The sequence below is a fragment of the Saimiri boliviensis genome, chromosome 3 (genome assembly GCF_048565385.1).
Source record: "Saimiri boliviensis isolate mSaiBol1 chromosome 3, mSaiBol1.pri, whole genome shotgun sequence".
Taxonomy (NCBI): domain Eukaryota; kingdom Metazoa; phylum Chordata; class Mammalia; order Primates; family Cebidae; genus Saimiri; species Saimiri boliviensis.
Genome location: NC_133451.1, coordinates 16,567,702 through 16,595,574, shown reverse-complemented (window position 1 = coordinate 16,595,574; position 27,873 = coordinate 16,567,702). Strand labels below are relative to the sequence as shown.

Below are 27,873 nucleotides of genomic sequence, written 5' to 3'. Positions count from 1 at the left end.
TTAGATACACAATGTTTTCTTCACATGTCAAATTTCTTAAATATTAAAATTAACAACAAAGAGCTTTTCCTGACAAACATTTTTCAAAGTTAAAATAAAGGGCCACAGATCTCATTGATGGATAATTTGATTCATCAGACATAAAAGTTTAAAAGGAGAGCTTTGTTCTAAGTCTACTGATGGAATTATGTTGATTGGTTATAGTCTCAGGAGGTGAGCAAACAGTGACCCATTGACAGTCTTTTTTTTTTTTTTTTTAAAGAGATGGGGTCTTGCTCTGTTGCCCCAGCTAGAGCACTGCAGCCTCAAACTCCTGGACTCAAGCAATACTCCTGCCCCAGCCTTCTGAGCAGCTGGGACTACAGGTACACCACCACACCCAGCTTATTTTTTTAAACTTTTCATGGAGACAGGGTCTCACTATGTTGTCCAGGCTAGTCTCAAACTCCTGGGCTCCAACTTATCCTCCTGTCATGGCTTCCCAGAGTGCTGAGACTATAGGCATTAGCCTGTGCATCCCTACTGCCCTACCCCACCCCATACCTTTTTGAGACAGGTTCTTGCTCTGTTGCCCAGGCTGGAATGCAGTGGCATGATTGGGGCTCACTGCAGTCTTGACCTCCATGCTCAAGCGCTCTTCCCGCCTCAGCCTCCTGAGTAGCTGGGCTCAGCTGGCAATCCCTTTTATGGTCTTGTTTCTTTTCAACACACTGTTGCTGGCTTGTTTCTTTATTAAATTTAATCAGACAAGGCTCTAACTGTTTTGCCCAAACTGGTCTCCAACTCCTGGTCTCAAGCAATCCTACTGCCTTGGCCTCTCAAAATGCTAGAATTACAGCATGAGCCACTGTGCCTGGCCTATGGTCATGTTTCTTACTTAAGTATTTCAAATAAATTCTGTATCAGTTCAAGTCACTTAACTGAAAAAGAGCATTGCGGTGTACCAATGCAGCAATCAGACCACCTGGCTTGAACTTGTTTGTGACATCAGTGGCCTGTTATTAAACCTCTTGTGCCTCACGTTCCTCATCTGTCACATGAAGGTAATAAAAGTACCTGTTTCATTGGGTAGGACCAATAATTTAATACCTGAAAACGCTGAGGACAGGGCCTGGCAGCTGGCAAGTCAACAATGGTTAATGTTATTCCGACTGATTCATTTTGGAAATCATGTGTCAAGTCAGTATTATACAAACTGATGAGCTCAATCACTGAGTACCCTTAAGGGATGATGAACATTGAGAAAATGCGTAAAGCACTGTACCCCAATTTAATCAGGCAATTCATATAACATGGCTACAGAGATGAATGATATTATAGTAATAAGTTACTGGGTTTGTAGCAGTATGTAAGTATCAGAGCCACATCAGAGAGCACAAAAAGTTGGATTTACTGTTTCTGACAAGTGCATAGTAAATTTCAGTTTGCTTATGTTCCTAGCGTCGCAAATCTGAAGTACAATTTTGCTTCTCAATTAAAAAGATATACTCTGAAAAGTGATTCGGAAGTTCTAAAGATTTTAATCATTTATAGAATATCTTAAAAATCCTTGCCAAGTAAGATTAACTTTATAAATCTTTGTGTAAAATGAAAAACAAATCAAGGCATACAAATTCCATTGTGTCCTACATTTTAAAATACCATCCTTTATCTCCTCTGAAAGATTTTCATCTTAAGTTCAACTGTCCAATTTAAGACAGAAAGTGAAGACACTTTTGGGTATCTGAACTAAGCATTGTCTTGACTGAAACGAAGTAAGAACTCTATGAGAGTCCTCGTGGGCCTCCCGGTCATGCCTTTCCGTAGATAGGGAACCTCATCTTTGTTGGTCATCACGCCTGCTATGTCTAAATGTGCCCACTTGGGATGAGCCACGAATTCTTTCAGGAATGCCGCAGCTGTACATGCTCCCGCAGACCTGAAGAGAAAGACAAGAAGGACTTTATAACCCATGTAAATGTGCAAAGAGATCCCACATTCTTGGTAAGTACATTCTGTAGAACAAAAGTCAAGCTTATAGGACCTATTAAGATGCTAACTCACATATCACTTTCAGAATATTTATCAGATATTGCTTTAAGCAGTAAAGGATAATTTCTGATTCCTTTTTGTTATGGTAATGAATTCCCATATTTTCCATCTCTTACCCTTACCATTCACTTAAAATTACCTTTAGATTGGAAACATGCAAATTTTGAGACCTGGTTGAAGAAATGCTTGAAATTCAAGACATTAAAAATCTTACAAACACTATACCAAAAGGAAATTAAATAGTTAATCCTTTTATAAGGGGTTAAAATGGAAAATTTTGGCAATCAAGGATGACTGTATAAATGTACATTTAGCTTATCTTACATACCTATATTTTCCAATGTTGTTAACATCAGCAAGCTGGCAATCTACAACCTGTCTTGTATAATGTTCGAAGAGAGGCATCCTCCAGACACGGTCCCCTGTTTCAATGCTGGCCTACAGAAGAAACAGGTATGACAGTTGGAAGACTGGATGAGGTAAGTTCTGGGAAAGTCACAGCATTGAGATGCTCAATGCATGAAGGAAGAGTTGTTCTAACCTGTTACTCTAAAACCTGAAACTATAAAATAGGTTTCAGAATTGTGTCCATTCATTAAAAGATTTATTTTAGAACTATAAAAGAAACCAGGAGTGCTGTGAAGCAGTTTCACAAATCTGTAAGGCATTTTGGTAAAATCATCAAACTACAATTAGGGTGAAAGGGTTCTCATGAGGTTGGTCACCTCAATGTGATAGAAACACATGACTGGACCTGAATCACTGAAATCCTGAGACAAGGTGACCACATTATTTCATTCATTATTTACCCACTCACTCATTCATTGTTTACTGAACTAGTGAGCACCATCAGGTGTGCTGAAGCCATCTGAGGGCCTACAGGCCAATAGGAGAAACAGATACATAAACAGATTATTTAACTCACTGGTAACAAGTCAAAGATAAGACCTAAAAGTGAAAAATCAAGAAGTGGCAATATAAGCTGTTACTTTAAGACACAAGTAATCAGATGAGTCAACTAAGGATTGAAAGTAGCTGCCTTCTAGAAAACAGACTGTGGGCTGCTGATTGTTAACTTATGCACATATAACTGAGATTTTTTTTTTTAAAGCTTAAATGTTTTTAAAAAGTCAAAATAGGCTGGGCACGGTGGCTCACACCTGTAATCCCAGCACTTTGGGAGACTGAGGCGGGTGGATCACATGAGGTCAGGAGATAGAGACCATCCTGACCAACATGGTAAAAACCCGTCTCAACCAAAAATACAAAAATGAGTTGGGCATGGGCATGGTGGCACATGCCTATAATCCCAGCTACTCAGGAGGCTGAGGCAGGAGAATTACTTGAATCAGGGAGTCGGAGGTTGCAGTGAGCTGAGATTGAGCCACTGCACTTGAGCCTGGCGACAAAGCAAAACTCCATCTCCAAAAAAAAAAAAAAGTCAAAACAACAATGTGTGGGTTCCATGAAAGAGAGGGATAATGGCTATGTGGGAGGCCAGAGGAGAGGTTCCTGGCCTGACCTGGAAGGAGATGATGGAGCTGAATATTGCAGAGCTGGGAGGACTGGGCTTTATGAACTGTGACATATATGAAGGAGAAGCAGTTTAGGGTAAAAATAAGTTTAGACCTTAAACCACCCTCAAGATTGTACTTGGGGACATTTTATGTTTGTCCCCCACTGGCACAGAGTAAGCTTCCATTAATTACTAATTGAAAGAATGAGTAAGCAGCCTGCTAGGGCTGTCTAGCAGCCATGGGGGTGCAGAGCCTGGGGCTGAGGAGAGAGACGGGAGCCATCAGGCACACATGCCAGCTGGAGTGTCCCTGAAGACTGTGTAGAATAGGAAGAGCCTATGGCCTCAAACTGAACACCAGCCAAAGGGCAGGCAAAGGGAACAGATAGGAGAAGGCAGCCAGAGAGAGGATTATCCCAGAAGCTGAACCAGGCGTCAGGAGGCCAGAGTCACTTATTGCCTCAAGACTGTGAATTAGGCTAACAGTGGTGCTGGAAGGCAAAAACTGACGGCAGTAAGTGAGGAAGAGAGTGTGTGTGTGTGTGTAAACAAGGGTGACTGCTGAGAAGAAGCTGGCTGGGAAGGGTCATGGAGGGAGGCACAGAGCACAGCGGTCTGAAGACATCCTCATCGCTGCAGGGTGAGCTTCTTTACGTGACTCACAGCACACAGTCACAAACACTGCTCCACAAAGCCATCTTCAAAACCATTTCTACCTCAGGGATTCTAAACCATGGCCACAGAGTTTGTAAGATATTTTCACATGATTCTGAGGCTACCAGAGGAGAGCAGGGTGGCTTCAACCCTTCCTTTAGGAGCATGTGTGGAAAACCCAACACCACTGAACTGAATTTATTGCTGTGGTTAATTTTCAGTTCAAAGGCAAACCTGCAGCATAAAAATCATTTTAACACAGGAGTTATTAGAAGAAGTCTATCCTTCTAAGGCTAGAATAATTTATTCATCAACCCCACCACCATACAAATATTATTCCTACCTCAAAGAGTTTGTTCCAGAGCCAGGATGAATTGGTAAAGACCCCAGTGGCACCTGACCCCAAAGCTACATCCATGGCACCTGCAAGACACAAGGCCTCAGGTCAAGTGCAGCCTCTCCAGGCCGAATGGGCTCTTGCCATGGAGACCCAAACAAACCTTAGTACTTACCCTATTTAGTGGCTTCCTCATTTTCAAAAATAGATAAGCTTAAAAAATCTTTCCTGTACATACTTAACATATTTTATTCTCCTCTTTGAACCTGACCTTCTGGAACTCAGAAGGGGCTCAGCAGTATTTAGGGAACTGTCACCCAGCACAGTCTGAAAGCTCACCCATAAGGTCACCCTTGGTTACTAAGGGCCAACTTTCCTACCTTCTCAACTTCTCAGACTGAGAAAAAAAGTGGAGTAGGATGCTGCTACTAAGCATCTAGAAAAAGCATTTCTCAAGTGGTAATTATGAAAGTTATTTTTAAGTTGTAAAACTTGGATGTGTCTGATGTATCTATCCTTTGTGATTCCTCATTTACAGTGAGGGGGTACCTGCTTCACTACCACTGCCTTCCCGCCAACCCCCCACCAGAGAACCTCTACTTTTCAACTTAAAGTGTTTGCTAAACTGAATAGGGAGACCAAAAACCATGAAAACACTACAATGCCAGCTTTGAAAAAGAACTCTTAGCAATAGGCTTGTGGGCTATTTTTGGAACTACATATAAAAGTGAACGTGATTTCTGCTAAAGTAAAGGTTCAACATGATCAGGGCAAGAATAAAACCAAAGGATACAAAATAATCTAATTTTCCTCTTAAAAGAGGTAGAGTATGACTTTAAGATTCAGAAATTAATTTTTTTAAAAAAGGGGTAGAAGGCTGGGCACAATGGCTCATGCCTGTAATCCCAGCACTATGAGAGGCCAAGGCGGGTGGATCATGAGGTTAGGAGTTGGGAGGCCATCCTGGCCAACATGGTGAAACCCCGTCTCTACTAAAAATACAAAAATTAGCCAGGCGTGGTGGTGCATGCCTGTAGTCCCAGCTACTGAGGTGGCTGAGGCAGGAGAATCACTTGAACCCGGGAGGCAGAGGTTATAGTGAGCTGAGATTGCGCCACTGCACTCCAGCCTGGGTGACAGAGCAAGACTCTATCTCAAAACAAAACAAAACGAAAAAACGGAAGTAGAGTCAGGATGAATTACTAGAAGAGAACTTTTAAATGAAAGATTATGAACATTGCGATTTGGCGATAAGACAACACCTGTTTGTCATCCCTTTAGGAATTTATTTGCGGCCCTCCAGGGTTGATGGTGTCACAGCCTGTGTTAAAGAGGCTTCCAAAACTCCCTCTAGTCTTTACAACTCCTCCAGGCAAATGGAATTGTCCCCAAGTACTAATGCTCAAAAGGGCCAAGGAACTTGCCCACGGCTAACTGACTGGTAAGTGGCACAGCTGGGAGTCCCACCTGAGCCTGGCCTTAAAGCTCAGACTTCACAATGTTTCACTTCTGTTAAATGAGGATCTTGCTATCATATAAAATGTATTTATTATAAGATCAAGTATAAAAAGTTCTAGGGAAAACAAAAAAGAAAAGCTCTGAAAACTCAGAGGGTATCAGATACATTACAATTGGCTTAAAAAAGTAAAAGAAAGCTATTGATTTGTGGATTTATCATTAATCTTTTCAGATCTGTATGAAATGCTAATTGTAAGAGAAACCATCTTTTTTTTTTTTTTTAAGATAGGGTCTCACTCTGTCACGCAGGCTGGAGTGCAGTGGCACGATCTTGGCTCACTGCAACCTCCACTTCCCAAGTTCAAGTGATTCTCCCACCTCAGCCTCCCAAAGGGCTGGGATTACAGGACTGAGCCACTGCACCCGGCCTGAAACCATCTCTTAACATCATTTTTAGATGTCACTCTAGATGAGCTGTTCTGGCCCACTTGCTATTTCTTTTTATAAAGGTATAGCCCAGGCCAGGCACAGTGGTTCATGCCTGTAATCCCAACACTTTAGGAGGCCAAGACGGGTGGATCACCTGAGGTCAGAAGTTCAACACCAGCCTGGCCAAATGGCAAAAACCCTGTACAAAAATTAGCTGGGCTTGGATGGCTGGTGCCTGTAATTCCAGCTACTCAGAAGGCTGAGGCAGGAGAATTACTTGAACCCAGGAGGTGGAGGTTGCAGTGAACCAAGATCGTGCCATCACACTCCAGCCTGGGCGAAAAGAGTGAAACTCTGTCTCAAAACAATACAAAAATTAGCCGGGCATGGTGATGCACTGTAATCCCAGCTACTTGGAAGGCTGAGGCATGAGAATTGCTTGAACCCAGGAGGCAGAGGTTGCAGTGAGCCAAGATCACACCACCACACTCCAGCCTGGGTGTATAAAAAATAAAGGTACAGCCTGGAATGTTTTAAAACACTGAACCTAATATTCAAAACAGTTTACAACTACAGACCAATTCCTCTAGTGAAAGATCTTTGAATGTGAATGGACGGAGCCAAATTTTGGCAAAATAATGCCCAAATTATAGTGTATGAAACCCATGCAACAAACAAGACTTCCTTCAAACAAAAACAAGGCAAGTGTGCGGTCTGACCTGTTAAGGTGGCAGCATTGAGGATGATCTTTGGGTTAAATGTGTGCGCGTAGCAGAGCGCATCAGCCAGTACGAGCCTCCCCTCGGCATCCGTGTTATCAACCTGCAGAGCGTCAAAAACAGAAAGGGTGACAGCATGGGTAACAAATGCGAAAACTAGACACCTGCAACAGTGTTCGATGGAAATTCGGAAAAAGCTACTGTGACGTGTGTCATTATCAAAGCCATTCATACACTTCAATGAGAATAGGAACATATCTAATCTGGAGGGTAAATATGATTTAATAATTGCCCAGCAACTTGGGAGACAGAGGTGGGTAGATGGTTTGAACCCAGGAGTTTGACACCAGCCTGAGAAAGATGGTGAAAACTCATCTATAATTAAAATTTAAAAAAAAATAATAATATAATAATCCTTGTGCCACAGCTGATGACCTAAGGTTGATGACTTTGGAAGCCAAAATAAATAGAAAAATGTCTAATCCATTTTACCCACAACTTCATAACATGAAGGGGGAATATGTAAAGATTTCTGAAAACAAGGTTAAAGAGAGCTTAAGAAAGCTACAGTTGCCGGGCGCGGTGGCTCAAGCCTGTAATCCCAGCACTTTGGGAGGCCGAGGCGGGTGGATCACGAGGTCGAGAGATCGAGACCATCCTGGTCAACATGGTGAAACCCCATCTCTACTAAAAGTGCAAAAAATTAGCTGGGCATGGTGGCACGTGCCTGTAATCCCAGCTACTCAGGAGGCTGAGGCAGGAGAATTGCCTGAGCCCAGGAGGCGGAGGTTGCGGTGAGCCGAGACCGTGCCATTGCACTCCAGCCTGGGTAACAAGAGCGAAACTCCGTCTCAAAAAAAAAAAAAAAAAAAAAAAGAAAGCTACAGTTACATGGCAGTGTGAATCCTAGAAATGAGAACTCTTGCAACTTCAGTAACACTTCCTAACTATAGTCCCTTTTTTTTGTTTTTTGTTTTTTTTGTTTTTTTGAGACAGAGTCTCACTCTGTTGCCCAGGCTGGAGTGCAATGGCAAGATCTTGTATCACTGCAACCTCTGCCTCCCGGGATCAGGAGATTCTCCTGCCTCAGCCTCCCAAGTAGCTGAGACTACAGGCACACACCACCACACCCAGCTAATATTTTTATATTTTTAGTATAAATGGGGTTTCACCACGTTAGCCAGGATGGTCTCGATCTCCTGACCTCATGATCTGCCTGCTTCGGCCTCCCAAAGTGCTGGGGTGACAGGCATGAGCCACCGCGCCCTGTCTATATTACCTTCTTTTAAATGGCGGTCCAGTCGCCACGGGCGGCTTATACACACGTGCATGCACATGCCACCCGGAGGACCTGCTGCTACATCCCCTTGAATGCAGGGCCCATGATGTAGGACAGTGTTTTCCACCTCAATACCCAAAATGGAAAAAAGTCACTCATAGCACAGGTATATCCAGATGACAGCCCACAGCTTTACTGCTTTGCTGCACTCTGCAGGGCTGGCTGCAAATTCATGGAAACGTGTGTGTACGGCATACAGGAAGTGGGAGGAACAATAAGCCTAGAAAAACATTCTTCAAAATCCCAAAAAGAGATACTTCTGCCTTTGCAAGGAAAGCTACTCAGGGGCTGGGAATAGTGGCTCACGCCTGTAATCCTAGCACTTTGGTGGCTAAGGTGGGCTGATCGCTTGAGTTTAGGAGTTTGGGACCAGCCTAGGCAACATGGCAAAACCCTTTCTCTACCAAAAATACAAAAAATTAGCCAGGCATGGTGGCATGCACCTGTGGTCCCAGCTACTCAGGACGCCAAGGTGTGAGGATCATCTGAGCCTGGAGAGGACAAGGCTGCAGTGAGCCATGCTCACACCACTGCATTACAGCCTGGGTGACAGAGCAAGACCCTGTTACAGGAGAGGAAAAGAAAGGCTACTCAGCACTAAAGACACCACCCTCCCCTCATATGGTGCTGGGGCTCTGCACCCATTCAAGCTGTGGTTATGTGGCTACTGTGGGATTCCTGAGGAATGCCGGGTGGGCAGTGCTGTGTCTTGCATGTACAAACCTGTATGGTCTTCCCGTTCCTGGCCCTAACAACATCCCCTGGCTTGTTGGCCTTGCCGCTGGGCATATTTTCACAAAGAGGGGCCAGACCTATTGGAAAGAATATATGAAAGCACACAGTATATACTGGGTCTAAACATGCCACTCATGAGACAAGAGGCCACCTGTGAGCCATGAGAAGCAACACACAAAGGCCACCTAACCAAGTGATCAAATTTAACATCGCCAATGACATAACTGACATTTTGTGTCAGCAACAGGAAGTACACATCACCATGTAGCATTCTTCCCAAAGAAGTCTAACTTGATTCTAATCAAGAAGAAGCAATTTGAATACAAGTTGCAGAATATCATGAAACAAACCTGGACCCTTCAAAACTGCTAATGTCATGGAAGAAAACAGGAATAAGGTCTAGACTCGAGAAATCTAAAGGGACATGGCACCAAAGGCAATGTTAGTTTCTGGATTTAAAAACTAAATATAGGCTGGGCACGGTGGCTCACGCCTGTAATCCCAGTACTTTGGGAGGCTGAGGCTGGCAGATCACCTGAGGTCGGTAGTTTGAGACCAGCTTGATCAACATGGAGAAACCCCATCTCTACTAAAAATACAAAATTAGCCAAGCATGGTGGTGCATGACTGTAATTCCAGATACTTGGGAGGATGTGCCAGAATTGCCTGAACCTAGGAGGCAGAGGTTGCGGTGAGCTGAGATTGCACCATTGCATTTTAGCCTGGGCAACAAGAGCAAAACTCCCATCTCAAAAAAAAAAACAAAAAAACTAAATATAAGTAAGTAAAACGGACATTTTTTACACAACTGGAAATAATTAGGTTACTGCATTAATCCTTGGAAAAGATAATGGTTTTGTCATTACATAGAAAGTCCTTTTTCTTAGAGGACATGTCATGGTGTCTGCAACTGACTTTTAAATAGTTCAGAAAAAAAAAGGGCTATGATAGTGAAGGAGGGGGTTAAGTCTGACAGGCCTGGATTCTAATCTACCTTCCTTGTGCAATGGGCATGACACTGGGCATTGTCACATAACCTAAGACTCTCTCCTCCTTCCCCGTCTCCTCAGAAATGAGTGTGAGCAATGCAATGCTATTATACAAACTCCCAGAACTGTGCCTGGGAGTATGCATCCTCTATTACTAAGAACTGCCAAATAATGAACCCTTTTTCTGTCCCAGGAGCTTTCAGTGTGTTGCATCATTTTACTGGCCACAATCCTACAAGGCAATCAGTCAACGAGCCACAACGTCCTTTCACCTCAACTACCGGGCAAATTTCATAATGTCGACTACAAACCTGACATTGTGCTCCTGACTGCTAACCACTTTTTGCAGAAGTAAAACAAATCAATTCCAGTTACAGCCCACTGGTTGCAAGATACATTTAGCTCAATCGGCTCAGACAGTAAAACACTTATCTGAGCTAAATAGTTTCTGCTTGATAACTATTTAAAAATCACTTCTTATCTTTTCAGATTAGGGGCATCATGTCTGTTGTCTCTTTTCTCCCACCTGTCTGGAATCCAGAAGCTCTCTGAGATGTAATCCCTTGCTCCACTTACCTATAATATTAATGGGCAAATTGAGCTTTGCAGCAGACACGATGGCTGAGCATATAGTTGCAGCTCCTCCCATGTCAGCCCTCATGAGGTCCATATTTGCAGAAGCCTTGATGGAGATACCACCACTATGGGGAAATGGACAATATGCAATATTAATAGCAAAGAAGATGGCCAAAATCACGTTATTTAAAAAGTACATAAACTGAGAGTTAACAATCACATAAAAGCACGATATAATGCTGGTTGCAGTGAGCTGAGATTGCGCCACTGCACTCCAGCTTAGGCAACACAGCGAGACTCCGTCTCAAAAAAAAAAAAGTTTAGGCTGGGTATGGTGGCTCACACCTGTAATTCTAGCACTTTGGGAGGCCGAGGTAGGCAGATTGCTTGAGCTCAGAAGTTCAAAACCAGCCTGGGCAACATATTGAGACCTCCTCTCTACTCAAAAAAAAAAAAAATAGTTTAACTTTCTAAATTTTATTTGCTATATTGTTTTTATAATACACACTTTAGTACAATAGTATAATGCATATAACTTAGAAAAAAAGCATGCATATTTTGAAAGCGATGTGCTCGAAATCTTTTACTGATGGGCTTTACCTGGAAAATCATTTGGAGATCAATGCTTTAAAGGCAAAAACATGAACTAGTGGGTGGAAGACACAAGGAGGCACTTTGACTCTCTAATAGACAGAGACCACACTGCCAGCAAGCATGCCACTGGCACGGTCTTCCCATGTTAGAAGCATTCCGGAAAGGGCGCAAAAAAGAACAAAAGGACATCAACATCTTATGGTTCTCTAGCAGCATTTTCCAAAGTAGTTTCCAGGTAACATGATTCTCAGGAATCAGAAAGGTAATACAGAAAATGCTACATTCTGTACCCTGAGAAGTCCTGTAGTTAAGCAAATGAAATGAAAATGAAACCCTTCTCCAACCTAGTTTTCTTTGCTAAGTAGCCTTTCTTTTTTTTTTTTTTGTAGATAGAGTCTCACTCGGTTGCCAGGCTGGAGTACAGTGGTGTGATCTTGGCTCACTGCAACCTCTGCCTCCCAGGTTCAAACAATTCTCCAGCCTCAGCTTCCCGAATAGCTGGGACTACAGGCGTGCACTACCACACCCAGTTGATTTTTTGTATTTTTAGTAGGCACGGGGTTTCACAATGTTGGCCAGGATGGTCTCGATCTCTTGACCTTATGATCTGCCCACCTTGGCCTCCCAAAGTGCTGGGATTACAGGAGTAATCCCCTGCGCCCAGCTTGCTAAATAGCCCTTTTACGCCTCATACTCACTGGCATCCCTGAAACTTTTTTTCACTGGCAAATGCTTCCCATGGGAAATACTGAACTCCTTTTCCAGTTCAGCCTCTCCTTAGTTGAAATAACCAGATACAATTTCCAACTCCATAAGAAATACTTATGGTTTAGTAAGATTAATGGGAGCTAGACGGGTCAGCTGTAAGTAGTAATAATCTGCCGGGCGCAGTGACTCACGCCTGTAATCCCAGCACTTTGGGAGGCCGAGGCAGGTGGATCACGAGGTCAAGAGATGGAGACCATCCTGGTCAATATGGTGAAACCCTGTCCCTACTAAAAATACAAAAAATTAGCTGGGCATGGTGGCGCGTGCCTGTCATCCCAGCTACTCAGGAGGCTGAGGCAGGAGAACTGCCTGAACCCAGGAGGCGGAGGTTGCAGTGAGCTGAGATCGCACCATTGCACTCCAGCCTGGGTAACAAGAGTGAAACTCGTCTCAAAAAAAAAAAAAAAAAAAAAAAAAAAAGTAATAATCTCAAGCAAGCATAGGGAAGACAGCATAATCCAAACAAGAGCATCACCACCAACCTCATGCAGAATCTTTAACAGCCGCAGAGGACAAAGAAAGTGCTTAGCAGAAAAATTTGAAGACATTTTAGGGAGAGTACAGTGGTTCACACCCGTAACCCCAGCACTTTGGGAGGCTGAGGTAAGAGGACTGCTTGAGACGGGAGTTTAAGACCAGCCTGGGCAATGTCATGAGACCTCATCTCCATATTTTAGAAAAAAAAAGGACATACCTGAGTTTGACTTCTGATTCCACTTATTAGTTATGGGACTTAAAACAAATTATTTAAACTCTGGGTCATGGTTTCCTTACCTGTAAAATGTCTACAATACCTAGCCCACAGGAGTATAGCTATGGCTGATACCTGCAAAATACCTGATCGTCTCTGACATATACTAAGCATTTTATAGGTGGTAGCTTAATAAATTTAAAGTAATGTATACCTTCAACTGAACACCATGCTTTTGAATCAAACTATAAACCAGCTGGGCGCAGTGGCTCATGCCTGTAATCCTAGCATTTTGGGGGCTGAGGTGGGTGAATCACTTGAGGCCAAGAGTTTGAGACCAGCCTGGCCAACAAGGCGAAAACCTATCTCTACTAAAAATGCAAAAATTAGCTGGGTGTGGTGGCGCACGCCTGTAATCCCAGCTACTCAGGAAGCTAAGGCACAAGGATTGCTTGAGACTGGGAGGCAGAGGCTGCAGTGAGCCGAGATCGTGACACTGCACTCCAGCCTGGGTGACAGAGAGACTCTGTCTCAAACAAAAAAGCAAACAAACACACCCCTATAAACCAAGTAATTTAATTACATACAAACAATTCACCGAAATACAAAGCACAGACACCATAAAAAAATACCTGTCAAAGGTAATTCCTTTCCCAACAAACACCAGGGGTGGTTCGTTTGCATTGGGGCTGCCTTTGTAGTGAATTTCCAAGAAGACTGGGGGCTCGTCAGATCCTTTGGCCACACTGAGGAACGATCCCATTGCCTGTTCCTCAATCCAAGACTTGGGTCTATAGGGCAGAAAGAGGGAATAAGTAAATATACTGTTACCTTTATTTCAAAATAAGAGAAAAAGCTCATCACAGTGTGTGAAAAAGTATAATATACAAGCTCTTAAAGTATACAAGCATTAAGGTTTCAATAATCAGGTCCCATTATTTACTTTCTGTATCTTCTTGGGCAAGTCACTTGATTCTGAACCTATTTCCTCATCTATAAAATGAGGTCTGTAACTCTTACATCAAAAGATTATAGAGTTACTAAGAGAAGTCGTGTGGCACCTAATACAATGTCGAGTAATAGTCTATAGTCTATGTAATTAATCTTCTCCCTCCCTAATACAATGTCAACTAATAATCTATGGTCTATGTAATTAATTTTCCCCCTCCAATCTACTCATATATTTCTACAACTTTAGTTTAAAGATGAGGTTAGAAGGCCAGGTGTGGTGGCTCACACCTGTAATCCCAGCACTTTGGGAGGCCGAGGCGAGAGAATTACTTCAGCTCAGGAGTTTGAGACCAGCCTGGGCAAAAAAGTTAAACTGTCTCTAAAACAAATAAGGTAAGATATAACAAAGATGAAATTAGAGGCCAGTGCAGGAGGATTACTGAGGACAGAAATTTGAGACCAGAAAAAATCAGCGAGGCATATTGGTGCATGTGCGGTTGTCCTAGCTACTCTAGAGGCTAAAACAGGAGGATCGCTTGAGCCCTAGAGGTCAAGGCTGCAGTGGGCCACAATCTTGTCACTGCACTCAAACTGGGAAACACAGCAACACCCTGTCTCTTAAAAAAAATAAAATTGACAATAGGCTCTGAGACCACAAAGAGTACTTAAAGATAGGTAAAAGGTCCACTGCTTTATTTCTAAAAATCACACACACGCAAAAAAAATAAACCAAGGAAATGAAAGCTAAATTTCAATGACTAGAAAAAATATCTGCTTTTTTAGAATTGTTGAATTCTATCTTTCTAATGTTGTCACACACCATTTCGCACAGTTCCAACTGTAGCTTGAGGCATCTTTGATTTAAGTGAGAAAACTAGTTAGTTCTTACTTAATAAACATGGGATCAGTGGGGTAACAATGGAAACAGTCCTTAGTGCAAACTAGAAAACTGATGCCATATTACTCTTCTTTCTCGGCTGGGAGCACAAAAGGGCTCTGTATTGACTTCTGGCCATGGTAACTAGGCCAAGAAGGAAATCCTGTACTCCCGCAGACCAGCAGCAACCATAGCCAAGGAATGCTCCTCCAGCACCTGCCATCCATTTGTTAAAATAATCAAACTAGGACTGCATCATGGTGGGATGACCAGCACACTTCAAATGGGGGAAAAAAAAATTAAATTGGAAGATAAAACCATTTTAAAAATCACTTCAAAAAAAAAAGCTGTGCAATGTGGGCATATTAAATCAGAAACTCAGTACCCAATGTTTGATTAAAGTCCTGCCCTTGTGGAAGAACTGCCTGTGTTTTCTTGATATACACCCACCTACACTGGAGAGGGCTTAGTGCAGCGATGCCTCAGTTTAACGAGTCATACCCCACCCATGCGTCCTGCCTGCTCTCTGCTGAACTCTTTTCCCTTTGCTCAGCTCAACTTCCTCACCTGAACCGCCCTGCCCCACTCTCCTGTACTGTAACTTCTACGTAACATGCAGGACTCTGCTTTAGGCTTCATAGCCTCTTTATTTATTTAATTAATTATTGAGACACAGTCTCATTCTGTCACCCAGGCTGGAGTACAGGGGTATGATCTTGGCTCACTGCAACTTCCATGTCTCAGGTTCAAGTGATTCTTGTGCTTCAGCTTCCCAAGTAGCTGGAATTGAGGCACGCACCACCATGCCCAGCTAAAGTTTTATATTTTCAGTAAAGACGGGGTTTCGCCATGTTAGCCAGGCTAGTCTCGAACTCCTGACCTCAAGTGATCCACCTGCCTCAGCCTCCCAAAGTGCTAAGATTATAGGCATGAGCCACCATGCCTGGCCTAGACTCCATATTCTTTTTTAAATTTTTATTTTAGAGACAGTTCTTGCTATGTTCCCCAGGCTGGCCTTGAACTTCTGGACTTGATTGGTCCTCCTGCCTCCTTCTCTGCTCCTGCAGCACCCTCTGCAAACCCCATTTACTTGCCTATTCCTTCTTATAACACCCTCACTTTCATCAAGGACAAGGACCACTGTCATGCATTTGTATGACAGATTCCAGGCACACCAGAGCTATCATAACCACTATCTGCTGACCAAAAGTAGCTCTGGTGCTTCCTCAAATAAGGAAGAGGCTCTACCAAAGATATCTTATAGAACCTAAACATTGCTACAGATTAAACATATACTAACCATTCCAGAAATTTTATCAAGCTGTAAGTACTATGCTTCCTATAAACTATAAATTTTTCTTCATTCTCTCCAAACCATAGGTGCTTTCCTGAAAAAACGTTAACACTAATCACAACTAAATACTAAAGAATTCTTTTAGCCAGGTGCGGTGGCTCATGCCTGCAATACCAGCACTTTGAGAGGCTGAGGCGGGCGGATCGCCTGAGGTCAGGAGTTTGAGACCAGCCTGACCAACATGGAGGAACCCTGTCTTTACTTAAAAAACAAACAAACAAACAAATAGACAAAACAGGCGGTGTGGTGGCACATGCCTGTAATTCCCAGCCACTCAGGAAGGCTGAGGCAGGAGAATCACTTGAACCCAGGAGGCGGAGGTGCAGTGAGCCGAGATTGTGCCATTATACTCCAGCCTGGGCAACAAGAGAAAAACTCCACTGCAAAAAAAAAATGTAAATAGAAGTACCCTTGGGAAACAACTTTGACAAGAATTCCTTAGGTCAAACAATACCTGTTAATTTGTTTTCATCATAAATTCCCAAATTCTCTAAGCTGATTTGTTTAAGGGGCTGGAGATCCCAAGAGAGTGATGGAATTGGATGGGGAGCCTTTCAGCTCCAACAGCCTCCCACTGACACAGCACTCAGGGCTGCCTGGGAGCAGCAATACTGGAGTGTAACTAAGGCAATCTATGTGGCAGAAATTCTCATCCCATGCCTAGTTAGGCATGCTGTGTCCTTCATTTGTGTACAAAAGTAAAGACAGGAGGAATTCACCAAAATAAACCATGTTAAGTTTCTGAAAAAATTAAACAGAGCTACCATTTGATTCAGCAATTCAACTCCTAGGCATATACCAAAAAGAAATAAAAGTATGTTCACACAGTAACTTGTATACAATGCCCACAGTAGCATTATTCATCGTATCCAAAAAAACAACTGAAGTGTCCATCCCTGATGGTTTCAGAAAATGGGAAACAGGGAGTAACTGCTAATGGGTATAGGGTTTCTTTTGGGGGTTATGAAAATGTTCTAAAATTGACTGTGGTCATGGTAGCACAATTCTGTGAATATTCTACCTATCAGGCCAGGCGCAGGGCTCATGCCTGTAATCTCAGCACTTTAGGAGGCCAAGGCAGGAAGACTGCTTCAGCCCAGGAGTTCAAGAACAGCCTGGGCAACAAGGCGGGACCCATCTCTATCATAATTAAGAAATTAGCAAAAAAAAAAAAAAAAAGAAAGAAAGAAATTAGCTGGGCATGATGGCACACCATCTGTAATCCCAGCTCTTCAGAAGGCTAGGGTGGGAGGCTTGAGCCCAGGAGTTTGAGCCCATTCATGCCACTGCCCTCTAGCCTAGGCAACAGAGCAATAACCTGCCTCAAAAAAAAAAAAAAATCATTGAACTGCACACTTTGCATTGGTGAATTGTATGGTATGTTAACTGTGTCCAAATAACATGGTTATGAAACATACATGTACATAGCATACCAAAGCTCTCTCTCTCTCTCAAAGGCAAGGATAGAAAGAACCTCACTCAGCTCTATTCCAGCTCCCGTGTGGCCTCTGGCCGGTCATCTCAAATCTCTGGTCTCAAGTTACTCCTCTCAATAGTGAGGGAGCTGGATTTTAGGATCCCAAAGGCTCCTTCTGGCTGTAACATCCTGAGTCTGTGACACAATCCCGAATTACCTAATATGGACCTCGGTTTTACTACTAGCACTCTTGAGATTCTTCTCAATAATTTCAGCAAATCTGGTTGGCGTCATCTCGTTGGCTGGTGTCTCCATCAACTGGCGTGCCAGGTTCTGCCCAGAAGCAAACAGGACTCCTTTCTGCCAGGCCTCCTGATCCCCGCTTGCAGAAGAAAGATAAAGTGACTGTCAAACAACCTCTCAAGAACTTTGACCACCTGGCAACTAGGAGACGCTCTTAGCTTACAGAAAATAAAAGAGGAAGACTACAGATCAAAAACAATTGGCACACAGGACCTGGATTCATTTTTTGTGATCTGACTCAGGGCAGCAGATGGACGGTATGGTGCAAGGAGCCAGAAAACATGGCCACACGGAGCAGAACCAGAGAATACCTGGTCAGGCACTTCCCTTCAGAATCCTCAAACTGCATTAAAAAGGGCCTATGCTGTGGAGTCTTTTAAGCTCTAAATCTATCACATAAATGAAGGGAAGAGGCTTCCACAGAAAGGCCGATTTTGTTCTCCTTCACTGTATCAGGAATGGCGCAGCCCCAGGCGCTAACTGCAGAGTGAGCGTATGGCAATGGCTCTAATGTGGCACTGAAGACCTTTCTGCCTTCTTTTACATAAGTTGGGGCTGCAAATTCCAACCCATCCATAAGCAGGGCCAGCTGTAGAAGAAAAAGGATACAGGCACCCTGGCTCTTCCTGTGGCAGCACAGAGATGGGTGCCTAACAGTAGATGACCTGGAAGCCCTACCAGGTGCCCCCCGACTTGATGTGCTCTTTTGGATGATGACACAAACCCTAAGAAATCAGTATGACAACTCTACTAAACAAATGCAGAAACGAAGCACAGAGATTTCAGTCATGTAACCAGCAAGGTGTCCCAAAGAGTAAGTGGTGGAGCCAGGACTTAAGCCCATACTGACTGGCTGCAGAGCCCACACTCTCCCCCACTCCCCACAGCTGCCAACCCTCGGGTGGCACCAGGCCCCCACTGTGCTTGGCACCATCTGCTGAAGGTCTCATCTGGTTTAGTCCTGATGGCAGGGACCTCATCTCCCAAAACCTGGAATAGGGCTGGCATGTAATAGATGCTCAATGATCTGCCTACAGATGGGTCCTCCCACAAGGGCAAGGACGAAGCACCCAGAGGATCTCTTCATCTGTGTGACGCTTGCGCTTAGCACAAGGCCAGCAGGTGCCAGTTAAATGAACACATCTGGGTTGAAACCTGTCTGTCATGTCATTCCTCCCTCTCAGGTAAGAGCTACCTGGTATATGGCTTCCTCGTAACCAGCAGACAGGGTGGGATCTGGGAGTCATGGGGGAAACAGGCACATGTGGAGAGCCAGGAGCAGAGCTTGGGCTTGTGACCACATTATTAAAATGGCCGAGGCAATGGGGAGGGAGGTCACACCCAAGCCATGTAGCAGTGTAGGGTGCTGAAAAGCAGGCAGCTCATATCCCAAAGGCCAGGCTGTCAGAATGCCAGGGAGGCCCACCCTCATCCTAATTTCCTTCCATCACCTTCCATAGAGCTTTGCCGACACGGCCATCTTCTTTTTTTGCTTTAGGTCATCATATTCATAGAGACCAAGCACGGCTCCCTCTGCAGCAGCCTGAGCATCTCCACAGGGATCCACCTCCACGGAAGAGAGCTCCAGGTCTTGAATTTGCCTGCACCCCGCTTGAAAAGACAGAGGAATTGGAAAACCGGAGTCAGTCCAAGACAACTGGAATAGCAGACAGCAGAGGCATGGTGTGGCGTGCTGACATAACACAGCTGGGGTTCAAATCCCAGCCCTGATACCCAACTGTTCTGAACCTTGTTTCCTCTTCTATAAAATGAGGATGTGAGTACATTTTACAGAATACCTCACTCCTACATGGCAGTAAGAACAGGCTGAAGGAGAGAATGAATAGCTCCTCACAGAGCAGTACAGGCTCTCAGCATGTGGCAATTACTCCTAGGATAATTTCTGAAACACTATGATTTCCTGATGAAGCTTCCCAATTGCCAAGAGCTTCTCAGATTAAAAATGACAAGGAAATGATGCTGAAATTATAGACAAGGAACTGAGCAAAGTCCATTATTAACATGGCATGTCATAAAGATCCGGTCAGCAAAAACTCCCAAATAGAAGTTATTAAATAACCACTTCAATGAACTTTGAAAGTAAAGTTAATGAGCATTTATAACATATACAGGCCTAAAGAGTAATCAAGGCAATTATCACTGTTTCAGAAATGTCTTCCAAAGCATTTTTAATCATGGCTCTCTTCAGCATTAGGCCTGTCCTGCTGCTTAAGGCTAAGTGACTCAATGGCATTTGCCTGGGACACACTGATACAGCCACATGCCTTTGGCTAGTGATAGACAAGCACGCCACTTTGCTTCCTTACTCTCCTCATTTGTAAAGTCTGATGACTCTGTGTTATTTAAAAGTCAGGTGACACCAGGGTGGCATTACAAAAAATCTACACGCTAGTTTCTGGTAGAACACAGCTCTAAACCTGCAAGAGCGAACAAATGGTAGTAAAACACCGAAACAAGGTACAGATATATTAAAAATAAAATTCCATTAGCTAACCTGTATTAATCATAAGGCCAAGCGTATTCAGTAAGAGGAACTGAACTTTGTTAAGATGAATGATTTCTGTGTGGATGTGGTATGGGGAGGGCGGTTGGTAGAAGCACAAAAAGGGGGAAAGAGAGGGCGTCATCAACAGCGGATCCTTAGGGTTCTTTAAACTTAAAAAGTGAAATCACCTGCAACGGCAGCTCTGATGTTTTCTTTGCCTTCATGCCAGTTTTCCTGTTCGTCGATTCCAGCTGCCTTTTTGCCGAGGCCAACTAGCACCACGCTTGGGAAGTCCTGTCCCACAGATAACACCAAAATCAACCACTTTGTTTCTTTCAGGCGTCCTTTCCAGCAGGGAATTCTACATGTGGAAACTCACTGAGGTTCCACACGATTACTTTAACCATGGCAACAGGGCTAAACTCATGGTGAAATTTGGTTGTGTTTTTTTTTTCCTTTAAGCCCTTGTATCCTGGCAAAATTTTATGACTTCTATGTTTGAGAGGCAGAGTGAGTGAGGATACTCTTGCAAATAATTCTATGTAACCCAGAGCCACAACTGGATAAAGAAAGCCTTCAGATTGAGGAATATAGGATATGCAGTATTTTTTTTTTATAGCAATTTGCCTCTTAATCTTAAATACTTCTGCTTACTACTGGAAAAATCATAAAATCCAACACAAAATGTTTAGTATGACTAGAGAGCCACAATACTTGGTATACAGTAGGTGCTCATGTTCATTTCATACCTGATGCAGACCATAAAAGGTTCGAGTCTTGCCTGCCTTCAGAGGTGGTCCAGATCTAAAACAAGAGGAAATAGTCGTTTGAAAACAAGTAGTTTGCTCGGCTTACTTGGGAAGGGACACTTACATACTCAGCATTATCACACTATTCTGCTAACTGCTTCTGTAGTCTTGCTTCACTTATGCTTTTATCCAAATACAGAATGTTCTCAAGTCAGATGTCTTTCTTTAAAAAAAAAAAAAAAAATTGAGACAGAGTCTCACTATGTTGCCTAGGCTGGTCTTGAATTCCTGGGCTCAGGCAATCTTCCCACCTTGGCCTCCCAAAGTGCTGAGATTACAGGTATAATACAGATTACACTGCTGATCTACCGTGCCCAGCTCAGATTTCTTAGGCGTGGCCTTTCTAATTCTAGCTTAAAAACTATTTAGCAAACTTTCAGATTAGATCTAACACAAATGTATTTGAAAACAACAGTGGAAAACAATGCCACGGCTGTACAAAGGCATCTGAGCACAGATTGACGCTGAATCGAATGAATCTCAAACCTTTTCAATAAAAGACACAAGACACCAAAAACACAGTAATCTAAGTGGTGTTTGGCTTCGAGGTTGTCTTTGTGGTTTCTCTACAGATCGGATACCTGACACTGGATACTGCCTATCCTGGGCAATTTCCAAACAAAACAGATCCATGACTATAAGAGGCCCAGAGCAAAGAAGCTCTAGAATGCAGCTGACAGCCATCCATTAAGGAAGGCAGGTTAGCTTTCAGATGAATTAATTAATCAATGCACTTGAGAATGCTCTATGTACTGCTGGTGAAGAACTGATAGTTGAGAGGAGATATAAATTCTCTTTTCTGATGATTAGATGGCTATTAGATTCTAATAGGCTATGTATCATCCAAATAATACACAGTTGCAGTGGTTTACATGGATACTTCTATGTCTGCCAAAAACAGCCTGCAGTTACAATGTTTCCCTGCTGTCAGGATCTGCAGCCCCATGGAGACTTTTGGCATTTTAACTATATCCCCAGGTGATTCACAGGTATTTTAAGAAGCCCTTGAAACTCCAGGCATGCAATAAGAAGCGGAACCCTTCGGCTGCTTTGAACTGTCCTAGGGATACTGCTGTCTCTCACAAAGGAAAGGGGAGTTAAGCAAGGTAGAGAGGCTGGTGGGAAGGCAATGGGGAGGAAGAGGGTGGGGAAAGTGAATTTGAGCCAGGAGGTTAGGCTGAAGAAATCTGGTACTTTCCAGATTCTTCTGGATCAGTCCTTCACAATAGATTTATGATTGCACTGGAAATGGCCTGACTTCCCAAAACTGCAGACCCACCCATACTGAAACAGAAAGTACCAAAGCGCATTCCAGAGACACATGCTTTCACTACTTCTCTGGCCAGAGCACTTCCCAGAATTGTCTCTTCTGACAGAAAAGCTTAGAAAAGTATTCTTGGCCTGGCACAGTGGCTCACAGCTGTAATCCCAGCACTTTAAGAGGTGGAGGTAGGCAGACCACTTTGAGGCCAGAAGTTCAAGACAAACCTGGCCAACAATGGTGAAACCCCATCTCTACTAAAAGAAAAAAAAAAAATAGCTGGGAATGATAGGCATGCCTGTGATCCCAGCTACTTGGGTGTCTGAGGCATGAGAACCACTTGAACCCAGGAGGGAGAGGTTGCAGTGAGTTGAGATTGTGCCACTGCCCTCCAGCCTGGGCAACAGAGCAAGACTCTGTTTCAAAAAAAAGAAAAGAAAAAATATTGTTTCAATTTGGGGGCCCTTTAAGAACTGTAAGCACTAGAGCACACAAGCAACACTCACATGTTCAGTGTCTCTCTCAGCTTTCCAGCTATCAATTTATCAAAATTCTCTCCTGCACTTGTGAACTGTGGCACATCATCTTCTTTTTCTTTGGAATAGATTCCTAAAACAAGACCCTGCGAATGAGCAAAAAATATAAATTAGAATTAAAGTAGATCCCTTAGCGAGGCTCAGGAGTCCCCAAATTTCAGGAGGAACAAATAATTCCACCCAAACTGTGTCCTCCCTAAGGGCAGAAGAAAGCCAAAAAAGAAGCAGATGCTGGGGTCAGTTACATGTGCGCCTGTCGAAGAGTTTCAGATTCTTGCCAAAGCAAGACCCAGAGCTACCCACCCTGGAACTTGCCCTGGGTTTTTGTACTCACTGCCAGGAGATAGCTTCACTTTCATATAAAGCAGAAAGATGTTTTGTTTAAGAAAAATCCATTTGTCACCAAGTTATATCCTGAAAACATTCAGAACATGCCCGTCCAAAATATGCCACTTTGGCACATTGATTATTTTGAGCAGAAGGGCTCTCTGACCTCCCATTCTCCTTAAACGCAGGTCATACAAATTCCCATGAGAAAGGTGCTCTCCCTGTTCCAGAAGAGGAGAACATTCTTATCACCAGAAACTGGAAGTAAACCGCAAAATGGACCTGCACAAACAAACCTACTGAACTTACCCTTATCTTCTATAAGTTATCCCATATATTTCCTAGTCATTATTCCACAATTTAGTAGCCCTAACCCAAACCCCTGTGTCTTGTCACATCCCCACAATGTACTGTCCTTTGTTTAAAAAGGATTACAAGCTTTTGGGCCCAACGCTTCTTCAGGTCTTCGTTTTCCTCTTGCAGACTCCTGTGTATGTGTAAAAACAGCAAACAGAAATCTGTATCCTTTTCTCCTGTTAATACATTTTACTTCAGTTTTTGTAGGCCCAGTCACAGAACCTAGGACGGTAGAAGGAAGATTTTCCTCTCCTACAATCCTCAAGTGCAAATCCCGGATATTTTAGGATGCTGTTCCCGTCAAGCCAATGGCTGTGCCTGCCATCATAAGGACTGTTGCCACATAAGAACTGGTCAACTCAGAGGCTGAAAGAGAAGTACCAACTTCCCAGGGAGGGGTAAAAGCATTCTGCTAAGCACTTAGCAGCTCACTCCCTTCATCTCCTTCACAAGCCTCAGGGCTCAAATACCAGAAATGAAAAAGCAAACCTAGTAATACTTAGTATTTACTTTTGCACGGCAGTTTATGCCTTTGTGTTTTGTCTGCCTCGTGGCGACTCTGTGAGGTGGAAAGAACATGCAGTCTTATTCCCCCTTGATCGATAAGGAAACTGAAACCTACTTTAACACAGGAGCTCCTGTGCGGTAGGGCTGAGTGAGAATCCAGATGTCTTTACGCCCAGCAGTTGGTCTTTCCACAAAACCACACACTTAGAATAATGCCCCTCTCTGTCTTTTCCACCGAGGGAAACAAGATTCCTTGGCAATGGTAACTTTGCCAGGTTCTAACTTTCTTAAGATGGTTCACTCCGCGGGAATCAATGGATCTACCTGGGAAGCTGTTATCTAAGTAGGCTGTGGCACAGGACTGGAGACAACACTGGTCAGGCGACTGGTCCCTTAACCACTGCGGTGCCTGCAGGAGATCGGAGCTCAAGCTCCACCTAGATCGTTCTTCTGCAGGGACTGTCAACTCTGGTGCTCAGGCATGACTACCAAGCGTGTGCTGGTTCCAAGAGCCATTCCCTTTCCAGATCCTTCACATCTGAAGAGAGATCTTCCACATTTTCTGGAGTTCACTTTTTTTCTGGAAGACGCTTTAATCCTGGGAAACGTGGGATTCTCCGCAAAGCACTTTTCTCTAGAGAGATGCTTTTCCTTTAGAAACTCTTCCAAGCCACTTACCCCCTGATCGTTCACTTCCGCTGGGGAAGGAGCCCTGTGACTCTGGGACCTCAGAAAACCTTTCACCTTGCCAAACTCGGGCTTCCTCCAAGAGCTCGGGTGGGAGCCCCACCGCCGCGTTCTTCCCCGGGTTACTACGAGGACCCGGGGTGACGACCAGAGCAAGGGCGCGCCAAGCGGGGCCGGCTAAAGAGCGGCTGCAGCCTTTACTCCCTCGCCCCGAGCAGGGGAAACGCGCCCTCAATACGACCAATGGGGTCCTCAGCGGCCTAGGCCGATCCCCGCAAGGAGAGAATTTACCTTTTTAACTGGTTTTTGCAACTTGGCGTGGACACCCCGAAAACCACGGCTTCAATCCGCCCCGCTGCCCCAGTCGCCCCCGGGCAGGGCCCCAGTGGCGGACCGGGAGCGAGCCGTCGCCTCTCACCTTCGTCATGTCTGCGGCGGAGAGACCCCAGCTCCCGAAACGTCTCACGGCCAGGCGTCGGACGACGACTCGCCCAGCACCCGGAAAAGGCAGCAAGAACATCTCGTCGGCTCGGCCCCTCGCACCGCCTTCCAGCGAGCACGTGGCGCCCGGTGGGCGGGCGCGCGCCTGGGGGCGGGGCCTTGGGGGTGCGGCCGGCGCGCGCGCGCGCGGACTGGCTCGCGGGTGGAGCGACCGGACGTGCGTCTAGGGGGCGGGGCGGACGGGCGGCACTGGTGACTGGACTGTTGGGATCAACCCGCGGCTGTGATGGGGCCTCAGGCGTGTGCTCCATCCGTGTCAGCGTGCGCGTGCGCGTGCGCATGTGGGCGGGGCGAAGAGGCGGGGCTTCCGGACGTGGTTAGACAGTCCCGGGACATATGCGAAGTAGAGGGGCGGGGTCGGGAGGGGAAGTCATAAGATGGGTAGAGAGGAGGCGCGGCGAGCTCTGCAAAGCGGCCGTGGGCGGAGCGCTGGGCAACTTCCGGGAAACAGAAACTGAGTGCCAGAGTTTGCTGTCAAGGTTGCTGAATAGACGACTGCATAGTGAAGACACTCCCACTAAGGTTTTTTTGTGTTTTTTTTTGAGACGGAGTTTCTCCTTGTCGCCTAGCCTGGAGTGCAATGGCGCGATCTCGGCTCACTGCAACCTCCGCCTCCCGGGTTCAAACGATTCTCCTACCACAGCCTCCCGAGTAGGTGGAATTACAGGCACCTGCCACCACGCCCAGCTAATTTTTGTATTTTTAGTAGAGACGGAGTTTCACTTTGTCGGCCAGGCCGATCTCGAACTCCTGACCTCGTGATCCGTCCGCCTAGGCTTCCGAAAATGACAGGCGTGAGCCACCGCACCCCGGCCTGAGTTATTTTTGTTCGTGTTCTGAACTTTCATCTGGTAGACGGATGCAACGCTGTAAATACTGTTTTTGAAAATGATGTAATCCTATTAGGTTCGTTGACTCAGGCATATAGCAAGTCAATATGTTCCAGCAGAAAAAGAGGTGTAATCGTGCGGTCGCCAAAGGAGGAGAGATGAGAGGAAACCTCAAATCCATCGCCGTGAGGAATTTGGGATTAGGGTTTTTAAGGGTTTTGGAGAGGGCTTTAGTGTGGAGATTGTTGCTTGTTTTAAGAGATTAGGGTGAAGTCATGGGACAGGGAGATAAAGAACCTATATTCTTATGCTGACCCCTTTCCTCTCTGGGGATCTTCAAACTGGTAGCTGGAATTCAAGGTCTGAGAAATATCTTAAGCAGTCTTTGAACAAAAAGCTTGTAATTCTAATGTCAGAGATACTGTCTATAGGAACAATGGGAATGCAAATCAATTGTTAAACAGTCTTAAGACCCTGAAATCAAAAATCCTATCTATAGGAACAACGGAAATGCAAATGTTGAGTATCTAGGGCTAGGTGACTTTTAGCAACAAGGAAGTGGGCCAAAGTACAACCTGATGAATGCTTAATTATAACTATATTCCTGCCCAGAACTTGGCATGAAATTCTTATCAACCAGTGGGAATGGTTTCAATAGAAAGTTTTCAAGTAGTGCTCAATATTTTTATGTATTTTTATTTTCTGTAAAGCATTTTAATTTTTTTATTTTTTTATTTTTTACTTTTTTTTCGAGAAGGAGTCTCACTCTGCTGCCTAGGCTGGAATGCAGTGGCATAGTCTCAGCTTGCTGCAATCTCCGCCTCCTGGGTTCAACCGATTCTCCTGCCTCAGCCTCCCGAGTAGCTGTGATTACAGGTGCCTGCCACCACACCCAGCTAATTTTTGTATTTTTGGTAGAGATGGAGTTTCACCATGTTGGCCAAGTTGTTCTTGAACTCCTGACCTCAAGCAATCCACCCGCCCTGTCCTCCCAAAGTGCTGGGAGTACAGGCATGGGCCACCTCGCCTAGCCTGCTGTCATACATTTCTTAGTTATAATTTTTGCAAAAGCAGTTTCGTTCTCATTGTCTGTTTCCCCCCAGTCACCTAGGGAGCTATGGCTTTCATCTCAGTATAGCCAGTGCCTAGATGTAGCATTTAGACTGTCCCTGGAACCAATACAGATTGCTCATAATATGTTTGAATGAATTCATGATGAAGGTCTAGTGGAGGTAGCATCTATAATTAAAGAACAGTATAGGTGCTGTGTGTAGCTTTCAGATAATAGAAGCAAAAACAAAAAGGAAGCTTCAAAGGAGCCAGCAGAATGAGAACACTATAGATAATTGAGGGGGACATCTGGGTCAGGAAAGTGTGTGGGAGGCCATTGGCTTGGCTTGGGGTGGAGAGATCAAGCCTGCCTGGAATAAGAGGTGGTTATACAAAGAAAGAGATGCTGGATTAAAGGGAACCTTGAAAGGCAGGAAGAGAAGTTTATTGTGGATGTAGGAGTCAATAGACAGTCTTTGTAGAAGCTGAGGTGGTGAAAGCTGTGTTTTCACAGAAGTGAAAACTATGATTGATAGACATTGGAGTCAGGGTGAAGAAAGACAGCAGTGTTGGGGAGAGCGGTGCCTCAGTGAAAACCAATGGATTGTCCAGAGAGATCCTTTGTTTTAGAGACGGGATCTGGCTCTGTCACCAAGGCTGGAGTGCAGTGGCACCACCATAGCTCACTGTAAACTTGAACTCTTGGGCTCAAGTGATCCTCCCACCTGAGCCTCCCGAGTAGCTGAGACTACAGGCTTGTTTGT

General features: G+C 44.4%; 1 protein-coding gene across 1 annotated transcript; it reads right to left on the bottom strand.

Moving 5' to 3' along the window:
- Positions 1-1,500: 1,500 nt before the first annotated feature.
- LAP3 (leucine aminopeptidase 3) lies at positions 1,501-25,508 on the bottom strand. Its single transcript, XM_003927462.4, has 13 exons — positions 25,147-25,508; positions 22,821-22,936; positions 20,994-21,048; positions 20,433-20,538; positions 19,190-19,349; positions 17,653-17,817; positions 13,469-13,627; positions 10,784-10,908; positions 9,207-9,295; positions 7,145-7,247; positions 4,545-4,624; positions 2,360-2,469; positions 1,501-1,918 (listed from the first exon to the last, which is right to left on the bottom strand). The coding sequence occupies exons 1-13, from the start codon at positions 25,246-25,248 to the stop codon at positions 1,729-1,731; spliced, it is 1,560 nt and encodes a 519-aa protein (XP_003927511.1). The 5' UTR covers positions 25,249-25,508; the 3' UTR covers positions 1,501-1,728.
- Between the last annotated feature and the right edge of the window lie 2,365 nt (positions 25,509-27,873).

Excerpts from the sequence above, each read along its gene's own strand:
- LAP3 (XM_003927462.4), bottom strand. The coding sequence starts at position 25,248 with ATGTTCTTGCTGCCTTTTCCGGGTGCTGGGCGAGTCGTCGTCCGACGC. Across the intron at positions 22,937-25,146 it reads CCGCCGCAGACATGACGAAG|GGTCTTGTTTTAGGAATCTA; the intron begins GTGAGAGGCGAC and ends GCTCATTCGCAG. Across the intron at positions 9,296-10,783 it reads TTTGCCCATTAATATTATAG|GTCTGGCCCCTCTTTGTGAA; the intron begins GTAAGTGGAGCA and ends TCTTTCCAATAG.